General features: G+C 39.3%; 1 protein-coding gene across 2 annotated transcripts in view; it reads left to right on the forward strand.

The window, feature by feature from the left end:
- Window positions 1-17149, forward strand: part of ALCAM (activated leukocyte cell adhesion molecule) — a 98954-nt gene that overhangs the window by 33465 nt on the left and 48340 nt on the right. For both annotated transcript variants that reach the window (XM_075852806.1, XM_075852805.1), the window contains exons 2-4: window positions 14226-14332; window positions 15240-15459; window positions 16637-16701. In XM_075852806.1, the coding sequence (XP_075708921.1) occupies window positions 14226-14332; window positions 15240-15459; window positions 16637-16701 (392 nt within the window). The remainder of the gene's footprint in view (window positions 1-14225; window positions 14333-15239; window positions 15460-16636; window positions 16702-17149) is intronic.

The raw sequence follows: 17149 nt of genomic DNA on the forward strand, positions 1-17149 counted from the left end.
TGTGTCTGGCGCAATCTACAGGGGGGCTGTGTCTGGCGCAATCTACAGGGGGGCTGTGTCTGGCGCAATCTACAGGGGGGCTGTGTCTGGCGCAATCTACAGGGGGGCTGTGTCTGGCGCAATCTACAGGGGGGCTGTGTCTGGCGCAATCTACAGGGGGGCTGTGTCTGGTGCTATCTACAGAGTCGACTGCGCTATTGATTCCGTCGGAAAACTGGAAACCTGCCGGAATGGTGATGAACGGAAACCATTAGCTATATTTCCGTCACCATTGATATAAATGGTGACTGAAACAGAAGCTGTGGTATCACTTTCCGTTGCGGGGTTCACCCGACGGAAACCTCAGACGGAACCCAGGAACGGAAAGCGAACGGTGATGTGAACAGGCCCTTAGGAAAAGTAACATAAAAACGACATAACTGGATCCATAATATCTGTGATATCCAGACAGTCTAGAGATCCGCAGTGAGAATGTGCGCGTGTTATTTGCGGAAGGATCTGGCCGTGATTTGACGTGTTTATGCCGGATATTGGGCGTGGTTAGGGGGCGTGGCATAAAATGTCCCACTTTTCTGAATTCAAAAGTTGGGAGGTATGCCTTTATTGGCTAACCATAAAAGTTCTATATGCAGCTTTCAGAGCACAGAGGCTCCTTCTTCAGGCAGTTTACAAATGAATGACTGAGAAAAAAAGCACAACATTTAAGAAGTTACACAAAGACAATAAAACTGAGGTTATAGGTTTGATGACTTAGGAGTTAAGGCATCTGGAGTCAGTCTGATGGGGGATGTGACGTGTGTCCATGTAGTGGCTCATAAATCCTGGTGTTAGGTTGAGGCCTTGTGTCAATGACTGGAATTTTATCATCCGCTTGAATTCCCACATTTTTCTCTATGTTGTTTTTAAAATAACCCCTCAGTATTAGGACTTTTAAATCAGCCAAACTGTGATCAGGTCCAGAGAAGTGTTTTCCCACGGGTGTATCCACCTCCTGTTTTATTGTATGTCTGTGAAGATTCATCCTGGTTTGTAGTTTTTGTATTGTTTCTCCAATGTAGATTCCTTTATTGATGCACCTTGTACACAGGATCATGTACACTACATTGGAGGATGTACAGGAGAACGTGCCAGTGATTTTATAGTCATGCTGTGTGTTTGGGATCTGGATGGTGTTTGATGACCAGATGTTGGTACAGGTCTTACATTTTCTACTGTTGCAAGGAAAAGTGCCGGTCTCTGATGGTGATGAGAGGGACTTCTGAGCAGGGGATTCCTTAGGTTTGGTGGCTGTTTGTAATAAAGGTATCATACCTACTATACTTTTGTCTTTTTTTTTTTTTTTTTTTTTTTACACAAAAGTATTTAACATTGCATATTATTTCTGGCTAACACAGTACTACACTATTTTTTACTGTACTATATATATATTCCAATGCTATAGAAACAACCCCATTTTGTTCCAATCATCTGCAAGATCCATTCCTAGTGATTTGTATTTCATAAGCTTATCGTGAGAAGAGATTCTTGACCATTGTCCGTTTTGATGCCTCCTAATAGACCTGCTGCTGCAAATGTGGGGTTAACAGATAAATTTGAGTAAAGGAAGGAAACATCGGAAAATGCATTTCTTATTGCTATGCGCTCTTTGCTATTAGCATTTTCCAACTGTGTATAAAGAGATAGTCTAGTGAGAATTAATCTTCTGGCTTTTACATTATTTAATGTGCCGCAAGAAAGTAAGTACACCCAATAAAAAGGTTAATATTTTATAACGTTTTTTTTAATTTATTAAGGAATTGAGGCTATCTGATTCACAAGTCTCTTAAAGGCTGAAAAGTCACTACTCTCTACTTTTATTAAAATTCTACTAAAATATGAAACCATTAGAACTCAAAACGGACCACTATAAATGTTCCTCCAGGGTCAGGAGTATAATAACTAGAGAGATGTATAGTAATATAACACAACACCGATGTTCCATAATGGGCTTTGAGGCTAGGGCTACACAGCAACGCATGGGACTTCTAGCAATTTATATTGCCTTCTAATGGTTTAAAATGTTATTTGGAGACTTCGATTTTGACGGGACTGGCAGAACATCTAATATGTATAGGGGGTGTCCCGATTCTCCTCTGACGGCAGATGTCAGGGAAAAGAAAGATCGGTCACCTATTTTAACATGCCCATTTCTCTGTACCTGCAGAAACCGAGTAATGTGCATCCCCCCTCTCTCCAATTGAAAACACATACACGCTTGGCCAAGCATGCATGTGAATGGAGGGGTCGCAAGGAATATCTGAACGCTATTATAAGTATATGGGCAGCTTCCGGCCTCCTGTACAAGGCTGAATTATAGCTCCGTTTTGTATGGATTGTAATAAGGCACCCATAGAAGTGTATGGGGCCTTTTACTGTCCCTATGTATTCCTCTGATTTTCATACAGAGGTTTTTCTGTTATTTGGTATGAATTACAAAAATTGAGGCATTCTAAGGCTTCATTCACATCTGTGTCGGGTTTCTATCAGACCTTTCAGTCAGGGGAACCCATAGCTTTCAGTTTGCATTACCATTGCTTTCAATGGTAATGGTTTAGTTGCAAATGTTTTCAGTTTGTCTCTGTTCTGTAACGTTTCCTTTTTTTTTTTTTTTTTGCGGAATCAATAGTGTAGCAAACTGCAGTATTGATTCCGCCCCAAAAAATGAAACCTTACGGAACAGAGACAAACTGAAACCGTTTTCAACTGAAGCATTACCATTAAAATCAATGGTAAAGCAAACGGCAAGCTATGGTTTACGCTTGGTTTCCTTTCGTGGATTCCCATGACTGAAAGGTCTGACAGAACCTGTGAATGAACCCTTATTCGGATGCTGTTAATCTGGAGCTTTTCTCCCCTAGAGGCATGAAGTGTACAAGACTGTGTGCCGCCGTAGATCCTCTCAGACGTGAGATTCTGTTTATAAGGGATTATCTAATTGATCTGATTTAGCATACATGGTCATTTTTGTAAATATTTAGACTTTAATATTTCACATTTCAATTATTGGCCTTCTGATTATTTATAAATCTGCCTTTTTACTTTGTTGATTTTCTCTGCCTATTCTCAAGCATCACATCAGCAGTCTTTGTAAATGTTCATAGAGTCCTCTGTGCCTTTTGTATTCACTGTGAGGGCTCCTTGATTTATGGTGCCTATAGCAGTAAGGAGAACTCACAATGAATACGGATTCCTTGGAGTGAGAGCAAACACTCGGTGAAGATTGACAGCATACCAGAGGACATCCGGAGGATCGGGCAGTAACCAGAGTTAACAGAAGCTACATTTCATATTTAAGATATGCCTGCTTTTATTTTCCTCTGATATGGGAGGGTGCACTTTCATGAACAAAAAATAAAATTTTTCTTAGGGTAAAAAATATATTACTCTAACCATCGTTAACATTTAATTATCAGACGTATACATCGAATAGCCTAATAGAGAGGACAAAAGATTTCGATCCAGCGCTGAGTTTGAAAGGAGGATCTTCCACTTTATTCAAAAAACATAAAAACGTACACAAGCACAGAGGGGTGGTGCACAAAGCCTACGCGTTTCAGCCGATTCACTCGGTCTTAATCATGGCATGTCATACAACCTTGCTTTTTCACCATGCATTTGTATCCGCAATCACAGGTATGGGTACTCCCACTACCACATTTTCCCAATCCCTGGCTACATAGGGTGGAGAAAGCTCTTGAGAATTCCAGCCAATTAACCATTTTTTGCTCAAACTAAATCAAGGGAGAATATCCATCTGTTTTGCTGATCAATTTATATTGATCAATAATGGAACATTAGTTCTTTTCTCAAGTTCAAGCCCTTTGGAACCCTTGTATCTAAATGGTATATCCAGAAAGTCTCCCTATCCAAAAGGATGTGTTTTTGATTGTTCCATTATTGATATAAATTCTCTTTTCCACAACATCAGAATATTTGGTTTGACATCACTAATTCGAGTTCTAGTTCGCTTGCTTCTCAATTTTGATAAAACAAAATTACTATATTATAAGTAACTTTAAATCTAGATTTAATATTTTATGCTCAACAATTGTTCTTTCTTTATAATTTTATCAATATTTTTAAACAAATTTCTGTAGACATCATGCATTTGTACATGCCGACTATTCCAGTCCCTGGCTACTCTAAATAAATCCAGAAGTAAACTATTAATTAGAATTTTTTATATTGATTTATTTATCAAAAAATAGCATTCAAGAATATATTATCTATTTACTATAAGCAATTTTCTGTCATGGTATTCCAATTTGGTCCCCCTATCCCAGGTTATGTGTAATACCTTGGGATGGGTATAACATGTGCTATATAAATTGATCAGCAAAACAGGTGTATATGCTCCCTTGATTTCGTTCCAGCAACAAATGTTTAATTGGCTGGAATTATCAAGAGCTTTCTCCGCCCTGTGTAACCAGGGATTGGGCAAAAAGTGGTAATGGGAGTACCCATACCTGTGATTGCGTATACAAATGCATGGTGAAAAAACAAGGTTGCATGACATGCCATGATTAAGACTGAGTGATTCGGTTGAAACGCGTAGGCTTTGTGCACTCCACCCCTCTGTGCTTGTGTAAGTTTTTATGTTTTTTCAATAAAGTGGAAGATTCTCCTTTTTAAACTCGGCGCTGGATCGAAACCTTTTGTCCTCATTATCATGATCTAACCGAGTGCCACCTCGAGGATCCATGCGCTTATCCTAGGATCGGAACACCAAGATTGGTGAGCTGGAGAAAACGTTCATTTTCCTATCAAATATCCTACTACAGAATTATAGTAAAGAAAGGAGGAAACCTCCAGCTCACCAGTAGTTGCGTCTCCAGACACCTCGCACGGATCCCCGCTACGGCCAGCGGTGGGTATATCAGGAAAAAGAAAGAAAAAATCCAGCGCTGTGTTTGATTAAAAAGGAAAATTGTTCCCAATTTTATTGAAAAAATAGTTAAAAGTTGCACGCAGTCTCAAGGTGTATATATAAAGCGGGCTGGATGACCTTGGCCTAGGAAGCTTCCAGCGGTTTGGTCTTTAAAAAGGCTTAAAGAAGTTGTCCGGGCTTGGGGTGGTTTTTCATACTGATGACGAAGCCACAGAATAACTCAACCGTATATGATCGGTGGGGGCCCGACACGTGGACCCCGGACCGATAAGCTATTCCGGCTGCCTCCAGGCAATGGATTTAATGCAGTGGCCTGTGGATAGGTCATCGGTATGAAAAACTTCTCCGTGCCTGGACAACAACTTTAAAAGTTGCTGTATCTCTCATTGACCTCTCCACCAGGACAGGATTGTGAAGAAATTAGGGGGAATTTATGAAGTGTTCAACATCCGTTTTCTGGTGTAAAAAATATCACAAAGGCATAAAAAAATGCAATTTCCACAAAAATAAAGTGTAATTTTTGATGCATTTACGCCACTTTTCACTAAGTGGGCAGGGTTTATCAGAAAGGGGTTTTAATCATAGGGGTAATCTATGCTCGTAGCTGATTTCCCTTTCTGGCATACGGACATCGGAAGATGCAACAAATTTATTTAAAGGCATGTGCCTCTTAATTAACCGCATCTTTCACATGCGGGCTTCATACGTAGACTGGCATACGAAACCCCAGTCCTAGGAAATCTGCCCCAGTATTTTTATTCATTTATTTTGCTGTATTCAACAAGATTTGTAATTATCCTCTAGCTCACTTGTAGCATAAGAGCGGTTATACCGTCTTTCCAGTCTTTGCGCAGACTTTGCACCTCCTGTTTTCCATTACCTTTTTTTTTTTTTTTTTTTTTCATCTATATCAGTATTCTATTTATGCTAACAAAAAAGTATGACTTTTTTTTTTTTTTTTTTTCATTAAACGCAAAACCAGAGACCATTTTATAACCAACCTGCAGAAATTCGATAAAGCCAATTGGCAGTCTTATAAATAGTATGATATTATTCAGAACAAATCGGAACATGACCAGATTGATAAATGACTGTACATGTCTATTATGCTTTGTTAGACACTCCTGATTTATTATTTCATGTATACAATTTTCATCAACGTCTGAAAGATATTGAGAATTCCTTTGAAAGCTAGGTTGGTATCTTAGAGCCTTGCTCATTGAAGAGTTTATTAGAAAGTGCTAATGTTGTGGCAGGAGGAAAGGATATGATATAATGTTCATATTGTATATATTGGTAATTGGCTCTAACCCTAATAAAAACTTTAATGTGGAGCCATTTTTTAGCACAGGTTTTACAGACTTGTTCTACAATATTTAGTAGAATACAATATACAATATAATCACCGGTTAAAGAGGACCCATCACTAGGTCATATAATTTGAACTGGTAGACTGACCTGAATAGTGTTGTAAACCTGATTCCAGCGTTAGTTTTGTTTTCTCCTGGACCCCCATTCCAGACATATGAACCACTGTTTTGTTAACTCTCTCCATGCTAATTTGCTCTAATTAGCCAACAAAGCGTAAACTACCCTCAAGTTGCATCACGCTGATTGGTCCGCATCAGAGGCAAGAAAGCTTGCTCCACCCTGTTGGCTAACTACAGCAAATTAGCATATAGGGCCCTATCTCTGGAAAGGGGGGGGGGGGGGGGGGGAGTCCAGAAAAAGAAAACTACACTGGAATCAGGGAGACAGCGCTATTCAGGTTAGTAAACGAATTCTACATATGACCTGGTGACAGGTCCTCTTTAAGCAATTCTGTGGCTGGGATTACCTGTTTGGACATTGAAACTGTTTACCTGCTGTTTTCAAAGCACTTTCATTCTGAACATTATTGAACCAATATGGTATAAAGCAGTACCCGTGAATATTTGCCTAATCTACAATCCGTAGTAACTGCATTATTTTATTACCATTTTGCCATGAATTACACTGTGGCATGCAAAAGTAAGTAGAGAATCTATAAAATTTGTTATGTACATATAATGTATAATCCAAGGAAATTCTACAGATCCCAACAGGTTGTCAGCACTGATATAGTTTAAAGCAGGGGTCTCAAGCACGCGGCCCCTGAGACTGTCATCTGCGGCCCGCGGAACACAGAGCCGCTAATACAGGCTCCTCTGCTCCGGGACTCTGTGGAATTCCCTGACATCGCTGTCCATATATGGACAGTGTTGTCAGGGTCTTCCGCTGCGCGGACTCCCGGGCATAACGCTAGTATAGGCTCTGCTCCGGGACTCTGTGGAATTCCCTGACATAGCTGTCCGTATATGGACAGTGTTGTCAGGGTCTTCCCCAGAGCGGAGTCCCGTGCAGAGCGCTAGTATAGGCTCTGCGCCAGGACTCTGTGGAATCCCCTGACATTGCTATCCATATATGGACACGTGATGTCTGGGGCCTCCCCAGAGCTGGAGTCCCGGGGCAGAGTGCTAGTATAGGCTCTGCTCCAGGACTCTGGAATCCCCTGACATCGCTGTCCACATATGGACATCGATGTCTAGGGCTTCCCCAGAGCTGGACAGTGATGTCAGGAGCACAGCTGGAGTCCCAGGCAGAGTGCTAGAAGCGGCTCTGCTCCGGGACTCCAGCTCTGGGCAAGCGCCTGACATCACTGTCCATATATGGCACGGTGGCAGCATCTACAGAGGGCTCTGTGGCACTATCTTAAAAAGGGCTGCCCAATCCTGATATTTGTGTGTCTGCCAACTGAGCCGCCGGACTGCCTTTTTTTAAATGCAGCCCGTCAACTTCTAATTTTTTCTATATGTGGCCCACTTACCCGGTCGTGTTTGAGACCCCTGGCCTAAAGGGTTATTCCCAATATAAAGTTCAATGTTCCAAGTCCTAGAAATGTAAAAATAAACATCTTTCTAAATACCTTCTGTTTTCTGTAGTGCAGCGTTTGTAAGATATGCCCTCCACTTAAGCGCATGTCATTAGTTGTGCCGGTCGTTTCTATGAAAACTACCACCACCGCCGTTTCCTTCATTCTGTATTGCCTGTGCACTTCTCCCTTTTCTCCGCTCTATTCTATAGGGTGAGTGTGCATTACTGACGTGTGCACACTGTCCTGCCGGCACTTCATCCTTCCTCCACTATTCAAATTAGTTCTTGTAGACGTCTTCAGCCATGCGCTGACTCATACCCCTTATCCGACGCTGCACTTGCCCCCCCCCTTCATAGCGATGCTGCTATGAATGCTGTATAATAGCAGTCTCGGGAGCGCGCACATACACCAAGCAGCATTGTGATTTTAATACAGCGTAATAAATTTGAAGAGTGATAGAAACATATTTTGTAAAATAAAAAAGAACATTTTAGATTGAAATTGATGAAATAAAAAATATTTGACTGGCAAAAATAGTTTTTAGGGGAAAATTATGATTGTGATTTTTTTCAGTCAATGTAGTTGTATGAGGGCTTGTTTTTTTGCGGGATGAGATGTAGTTTTGATTGGTACTGTTTTGGGGTACGTGGGGCTTATTGATTAACTTTTATTATGACTTTTTTGGGGGGCAATGGAAAAAAATATTGATTTTTGCCATTTGTTTTTTACGTTTTTTTTTACGGTGTTCACCTTGCGGTTTAAATTACATATTAACTTTATTGTTTGGGTCATTACGGTCGCGGCGATACCATATATGTGTCGTTTTATTTATTTTTTTACACTTATGTTTTGTTTTTTACTGTAATTCTTATTTCACATTTATTATTTTTATTTTTTTTAGTCCCACTAGGGGACTTTACTATGCGAGCTTCAAATCACTGCTATAATGCTTTGGTATACTTCGTATACCAGAGCATTATTGCCTGTCAGTGTAAATCTGAGAGGCAATCTAGTAGGATGTGTCTCCGGCACGTCCTAATAGGCATATGCCCAGGGCAGATCTGGGGGCTTTTATCAGGCCCCCGACTGCCATGACACCCCATCAGAGGCCCGCGATTGCATTTGCGGTCCGCCGATGGGTGAGAGAGGGAGCTCCCTCCCTCTGCAAATGATTTAAATGCTGTGATCTGTATTGACCGGTGCATTTAACGGGTTAAACGACCGTGATCAAAGTAAACTTCAATCGTGGCCGGTGGAGCAGGAGCCCGGCTGTCATTAGACAGCCGAGCCCCAGCTTCATCCTGTACGGGATACCCGTGGAAGGCCTTAGACTGGGTCGCCGTGAAAAGGTGGCGTCCTAGCCTAAGGCCCCTTAGTGACCGCCGTGAAAAAGCGTATTGGTGGTCACTAAAGGGTTAAATAATAAAAAAAAAAAAATTAGGGTCAACTTGGGAGTAACCCCTTAAAGATTTAATTTTGAGCTGTCAATAACTAAAAACAGCAATTTACTGGTCATCGGTGAGCGACTAATATACGTAGTATGGTGATACATTTCCATAATAACAAACGCAAAACCATCGTTAATTACCTATGGAATCTATTCTATTTATTTAGACTCATTTACTCAATAGGACCACATTGCTGACAAATATATATGTGCCATGGACATTACTATTTTCTGAACATTGTTACTGCTTGGCCATATTCCGTAGAGTACTATTACTTGTACACAGCGTACACATGTTAGGGATTAATGATGCACAGGACTACATTGAGACAGTGCCAGTTTATAGTATCGTGATTGGCAATTATACACACCACACACACACACCTCTATATAACATTGAGCACAATGGAACACATCTATTCGGATATGCACCAGAAAAGTGGTCTAAAGTGATGTGCGCCAAATATATCATGGGCATATTTAGTTAAAAATAGTGACTTACATGTACGACAGTCATGAGAGGAATGCAAGGATTAGAAGGGTGTATGTGTTAAGCCACAAGTTGTGCCTAATGTATTGTGTAGCATGTCCCGTTTCAATGAATTTGGTCTTGTTTTGCACCAAATTATGACCGTATAAATAAATGGGGCCCATTTTGTGAGTTGTTTTTTTCTTCATAATAGCGCACTGCTGCATGTGGACTTCACGCTTTACATTCATGTTTTAATGAATTAAAGAAAACCTTTTTTTTCACTTTGAGTGCTGCGGTCTCTTCTCTCTGTGGATTTGTGATTCCTTTTGGACGGGCATACTTACCTGCGTGCACTCCCCATTAAGTTGGGGTACTGTTGTTCCGTCACGATTTCTGGATGTGCTGCTGGATATTCAAGTTTTGCATTCCAAAAGGTGAAATCTGCAGCAAATCTGTAACAGAAAAGGCATGCTGCGAATATTAAAATCCAGAATACTTTAAAAATTAGCAAAACCACATACAATAATTTTAAGTGTAATCTTTATTGATATCATGCGATTATAAATTATATATTAAAATCATTGGTAACACAGGAAGGATACAATAGTATGTAAAAAATCTAAATAGCAATAAAAGACTGCAATACTTCCTCTAGTTCCTAGGTTTTCATCCTGTGGTAGGTGTACCCCAGGGGGTACCTGACATGTTTGTATGGGGACTTGTACTGTTCCCATGCTGTGCTCTTTATAGGCAGCACAGTGCATGATCATAGACCTGGGGGTACTTGGCTGAGGAACGTTGAGATCACGGTCACACGGTCTAGTTAATCAATAGCTTTGTTGTTGATTTTCAGTGCAACTAATGCATCCTGTATGATTATGCACAACTCTGTTGAATTTAAAAGCAAAAAAAAATGTACTTATTTTTAGAGGGGAAAAAAGTTAAGTTCTTTATCCCGAATAACATGCAAAACAAGCGTTCTATAATAATTTAATCTCTGAATTTTAAAACTGGCCACGTCTGGCAGAAAGGGGCTATTTATTTATTTTTTAATAAAAATGTCAGTGGGTTTGGTGAAACGTTATAATTAGTTTATATTAGAAATAATTGTTACTTTTTGGGATACTACTGCTTTGTATTCTGCATACAGAGCATCTGTATTGTTCGCGAAGACCTGAATCTGTCAGTCTCGTGGACCTGACGGGTTCAGTGTCGGCGGGTCACACAAGATCCAGCTGTAATCGATCACATCTAATTTATGAACTTCGATGTGATCGTTAACAGCTCGATCCTGTATGTCAGAGATACACTGAACCCGTCAGGTCCGCGGGACTGACGGATTCAGGTCTTAGCGCTAGATACAGCTTCTGTGCATGCAAAATATAGAGCAGCTGTATCTTAAAAAGTAAAGCGTTTTTATTAAAAGCTTATTTGAAAGTTGCACCAAACACACTGACCTTTTTATTAAAATTCCTTTCAAAGGTTTACATAGCCTTTATTTCCAGGTTGTAATGCAACAAAACAAAAAACCAAGGGGGCTGAATACTTTTGCAAGGCATTGTATTTGCAGCAGATGTCATGTAGATTAGGCATAAAGAACCCTGCAGTGTTGCTTATTTGATATGAAGAAATGTCTTTTTTTTTTATATTACAAATGTCCTAGTTTGGTAAGATTCTAACGCCGTATTCTACAGCCTGACAACATAGAAACTGTACTGCTCGATGTGTTCAACGTGATCAAAGCCAACAGAATACGAACATCTGTTAGTCATACATGAAACACATCTGTGACTCACGAGCTACCGAGCTATTGTTCTGTATTGGCACGTTTCTGTGAAATAATTGTTCAATCGAATGGAAGGTGCTACACGTATTAATAGAAGGACGTGCTACCGTTCATTCCTTTTTATGTCTCTTATTCTTACTATGATGTTATCACTTTATTTCGTCTTTCTAGGGGCAAATTTGTGGCATTTTTAAAAAGAATATTGACGCATGATAGGTTATTATATCATTATCTTCCTCCTGTATTCAGCACTATGCCTTTGTAGTCATTGGATGCACACTTCTATACGTTTTCCAGGGTTATGAAGACACAATAGCGGGTGTATTTATAATGAAAATATATATGTACATCATCTTTTTATATAAATAGTTTCTCATCAGAAAAGTGGCATAAAACCACATCGGGGTAGGCCTGGCATTGTTTAGATGTACGCACCGTATTCTTGTTGAGCAATTTCGAGCACACGGCGCTACTTTGACAGATTGGAATACTACTCGGAAAGTGCGTCATTTTTAGTATATTTCACCCAGTATAAGTAACGTTACCTGAAAGTGGGGGGAGTCGTATGATAAGAGCACATAAAGACGTGTCCCCTGATCGGATCATGACATATCTTTTTCTCTGTCAGGACGTTGGTCATTGAAGGGGCATACGTGCTGGCTTGTTTGTAATGACGGAATGATGTTAAAGCTCTATATACATGTTTCTCCTCATTTTATGTATTATTGACATGGTAATTATCTTTAAACGATAGTCATTTCAGATGGTAAGGGATTATCATTATATCTAATGTTATTAACTTAGGCCGCGCTATGCCTTCTAAAAAGCCTCACAACTCATTCATTATGCATTGTGGAAATATTGCATTATAACTCATGCCGCTTTAGTGTTACCACAAGGAAAAAATATGATTAGAGTTTTTACATGTGGCTTTTCTGCTGCGTTTTCAGTTGGGGGGGGGGGGGGACTCCACACAGACTCCATGGATATAGATTTCTGCTGCGCTTTGAATAATTAAAGGCAGCATGTCCTAGAAAACGCCAATACATAGAGGCTGCTGCGTCTGAATGGAACCTGTAAGAATCCCATCACTGACGTTGAATGGATTTCCATCAATCACAATAGATTGCTTTGTTGCCACAGGCCCAAGTATTTATAAGAAATTTACTAAGTAGTTCAGAATTTTTCATTTAGTACCACCTATATGTGTATCTGCTTTTACTGAATTCTTCGTTAGTCTACTCATTACATCACAGCTTGCACGGTCGCTAAATCATGGCTTTACTCTAAATACAATTATTCATGGAGGTCACAAAGGAGTCCTCGACAATCCTGAAATATTCCCCGGCTTCAGATATTCTTTTATATTAAAAGGGGAATAAACTAGCAGTTCAATAACTAAAACCAAATATATCAATCTGAAAGGTTTCTCATTGTAATCATTTGTAGTCACCTGTTTGCTAAACAATGACTTAAAGAGGCTCTGTCACCACATTATAAGTGCCCTATCTCCTACATAATCTGATCGGCGCTGTAATGTAGATAAGAACAGTGGTTTTTATTTTGAAAAACGATCATTTTTGAGCAAGTTATGAGCAATTTTAGATTTATGCTAATGAGTTTCTTAATGACCAACTGGGCGTGTTTTACTTTTGGCCAACTGGGCGTTGTACCAATCAGCTTCATACACTTCTCATTGTTCCAGCTCAGCTTCTTTCACTGCACAATCACACTGGGCTGGAACAATGAGAAGTGTATGAGGCTGATTGGTCACTGATTGGTTAGCGTCATACACTGTACAACGCCCAGTTGGTAAAAAGTAAAACACGCCCAGTTGGTCATTAAGAAAGTCATTAGCATAAATCTAAAATTGCTCATAACTTGCTCAAAAATGATCGTTTTTTTCTAAATAAAAACCACTGCTGTTATCTACATTACAGCGCCAATCACATTATGTAGGAGATAGGGCACTTATAATGTGGTGACAGAGCCTCTTTAAAGAGACTCTGTCACCACATTATAAGTGGCCTATATTGTACATGATGTGATCGGCGCTGTAATGTAGATTACATCAGTGGTTTTTATTTAGAAAAACGATAATTTTTGACGGAGTTATGACCTATTTTAGTTTTATGCTAATGATTTTTTATTTTTTTGGCTTGCTAATGATGACTATGCAGAATCTTCACTCGTTGTGGAGTTGGCACTTAAGCTGGCCATATGTTATTAGACACTTCTTTTCTTCAAAACTTTTAACAAATTCAACTATAAGACCATACATTGCAAAACAAATATTTAGAGATTTCTGCAAAGTTTAAGCAGCATAATGGTATCAATACTACTGCATATAAAGGCTTCTGAAATATAAACTACTCCTGTTCAAAGCCAAATTGTTTACTTCTATTCTCCTGATAATCCCTATCCTCTGCAATGTCAAGCTTAATACATATCATATGAATGGAATACTTGGATACAATACTGTAGTTTTGTCCTTTAATACAAATATGTGAAAAAATCATGCGGTTGTGGTTTGAAATGCTTTGTCTTATTCATACTAGTTTGGAAAAGGGGGATCTTCATCACAAAAATGGCATAAAGCTTCACCTGTAATCACAGTGCCTTTTAAAACGTAAGACTTCATCTTCTGTTATGTTGCTCTTTTTGATGCATATTGTAATTATTTTTTTTTTTTATTTGCAGGTTTTGGTTTACATACGGTTAGTGCAATTTATGGAGAAACAATTGATATACCTTGTGGTCGCGGTCAAGAAAAACTTGATGGTCTACTGTTTGGAAAATGGAAATATGTAAGCATGATTATTTTGATTGTTATCCCCTTAGCCTGTCTTTAAGAGCTATAAAGCTAGAAGTCTATCACTACAATGCCGTTTTTTATTTCTTTGGGGCAATAATTACAGAAACGTATGATAAATTTATGCTGCACTTTCTGATTTTCTTCTCGTAACTGCAGCTGTCCTGAAATTGATCCATATAGCTTAACAAAATTGCTGCTGGTGTATATTCAATAAGGGCTCCATCTAGCCACCTTAGAATATAGGATTTAGCAGCTGATTGGTCTATCACGTGACCTCACAGTCTGAGTCGCATGGAACTTGATTGGTCCTCACTGCAGCTCCAGCCTTTAGACTCATTTAGACACTACCTAACCTCCAGACTTATTCACTACAAGGTTAAGTCCTGAAAAATGGCACAAGGAGACACTAAAAAAGTAATAAACTAACACGGATCACACAAAAATAGGTGACAAAAACCACTTTAACCTAATACAACCTGTGAATAGAATTCTATAAATACCACGACGGAAAAATCTGTGACAAAATTGCAATGTGAATGGGACCTGAGCAGTGTAGTTATTTTCTCCTAACTTTAATGGTTTGATTCCAATGAATTCACACAATAGTACACAATCCTGCAGTATGGCAGGTCTTGATCTGTGACACCAGACTGGTGGCCAGTGCCTTACAAAGTGACCTCTTTAGTCCGTTTCTCTGCCTGTATACAGCAATCATGGGGAAAAGGGTTTCCTATCCCAAACGATAGACCCACCCAGAGTTTATATATTTAAATGAAAAACCACATCTGTTCTTTCTATGATATCTATAGTGCTTTTTAGCATGATTTCATTGGGTAATGGCTTCCTTGTGTGTTTGGAACAAGAACATGCAGTATCTGAAGTGATATGTTTGTGTTTAGGAACAGCCAAATGGAAATGCTGTGTTTGTAGCTACTCGATCTGCTGTGAAAAACAGGACCAATTTTGATGATGTAACGGAGTACAATGGCCGCTTGGATCTGTCCGAGAACTATACATTGTCCATCTCCAATGCAAGGATCACAGATGAAAATAGATTTGTGTGCATGCTTATAACAGAAGAAAATGTATTTGAAGTGCCGACGCTAGTCAAAGTTTTCAGTAAGTACGCTCTACCACTACACCAAATTTATGATTCTGTATCTGGGGACAGTTTCCAGAAAGCTTAATTAAAAAAAGGGAACATTTTGTTCAAGATCACTGGCTGTCAAGCACCAGGAAAACTCTGAATCATACTCATCATAAGCTGCAATTTTGACTTCTTACCTTGCATTAGAGCAGCATTGTTTAAAAAGCCAAATCCAAAGGTTTGGAGGTAATTGTACGCCATGAAAGAAAAGAAAAATCATTCTTCCCATCACAGAAAGGGATGTATTTCAAACTGCTTTACTTCTTCATCGCATGCGGTTGTTAGACCTATTCGAGGTTTCTTAAAATATGCAAGGGATATTATAGGGCATATAGCAGTGATCATCGATACTAATGCCTGCTACTTCACCGTACTCAGTTGGAGTTCTTACCAATGTAAAAAACTATTTGTACTTGGGACAAACATTTACCGTAAATCTAAAGGCAAATGCATAAAGGTGGTTGTTCCTGTCGAGCTGAACAGAAATGAACAATGTTCTTATTCCTGACAGTAACTCAAGCAACAGAATGGCATTTTGATTAAAAATTTTAATTGCCTTTGTGTTAATATTTCTATTCTAGATGTTAATGTGTTCAAGGATGACTATTACACGTTATTGTATGTTTAATGGCATACTATATTTACTCTTTTATTCATTGGATGCATACTGACCCATTTTGGTCGACTAACTATACAGTGCCTAGGATCCTTAGACGTTGGCACTGGCAGATACTATTGTGCGCCAGTGATGCCAGTTCTGTTGAACTCTGACTGAAACTTGCTACAGGGTTAGAACCACATCACGTGGATTTTTCCACTAATTTCGCTGTTTGCAAAGCAGAATAATTGTGCTGAGGATTTGAAAATTTGCAGCATTCCCTCAAATCTTGTGAATTAATCTGCTCTGTGTGAATGGGGTTTAAAAAGCCCATTCAACTGCATGGTACTTTACTTTATTGCAGATCAACAGCAAAGCTGCCACGTCTGAACGTGGCCTTATAGTTCTGAAACCTTAAAACAATTTGGTTGGAAAATTAAGTTAATTTATTATAATAAGTGTTTGTTTTTTGAGGGATTTATTACTGTTGTCGATTGCTTTCATGCATGTACTACTTTTTATAATGTACTTTTCCCTACTCTCCATTTTAGAGCCCCCTTCCAAACCTGAAATTACCAACCAGCCATCATTTATGGTAGCCGGAAAGCTAAACATTGTAAGTATACAGAAAAAATCATTGCGCTGGTCATCACTAAAATGTAGTATATTATTTTTACTTCCCTTAAATGTCACCACATTATAAGTGCCCTGTCTCCTATATAAGGAGATCGGCGCTGTAATGTAGGTGACAGTAATGCTTTTTATTTAGAAAAACGATCTATTTTAAACCACTTTATGAGCGATTTTTAGCTTTATGCTAATGAGTTTCTTAATGCCCAACTGGGCGTGTTTTTACTTTCGACCAAGTGGGCGTTGTACAGAGGAGTGTATGATGCTGACCAATCAGTCAGCGTCATACACTCCACTCCATTCATTTACACAGCAGCATCGCGTTCTTACTAGATCACGTTGTGCAGCCACATACACAGACATTAACGTTAATCAAGTGTCCTGATAATGAATATACATTACCTCCAGCCTGGACGTCATGTGTATTCAGAATC

This window comes from Rhinoderma darwinii, chromosome 2 (assembly GCF_050947455.1).
Source record: "Rhinoderma darwinii isolate aRhiDar2 chromosome 2, aRhiDar2.hap1, whole genome shotgun sequence".
NCBI classification, from domain to species: Eukaryota; Metazoa; Chordata; class Amphibia; order Anura; family Rhinodermatidae; genus Rhinoderma; species Rhinoderma darwinii.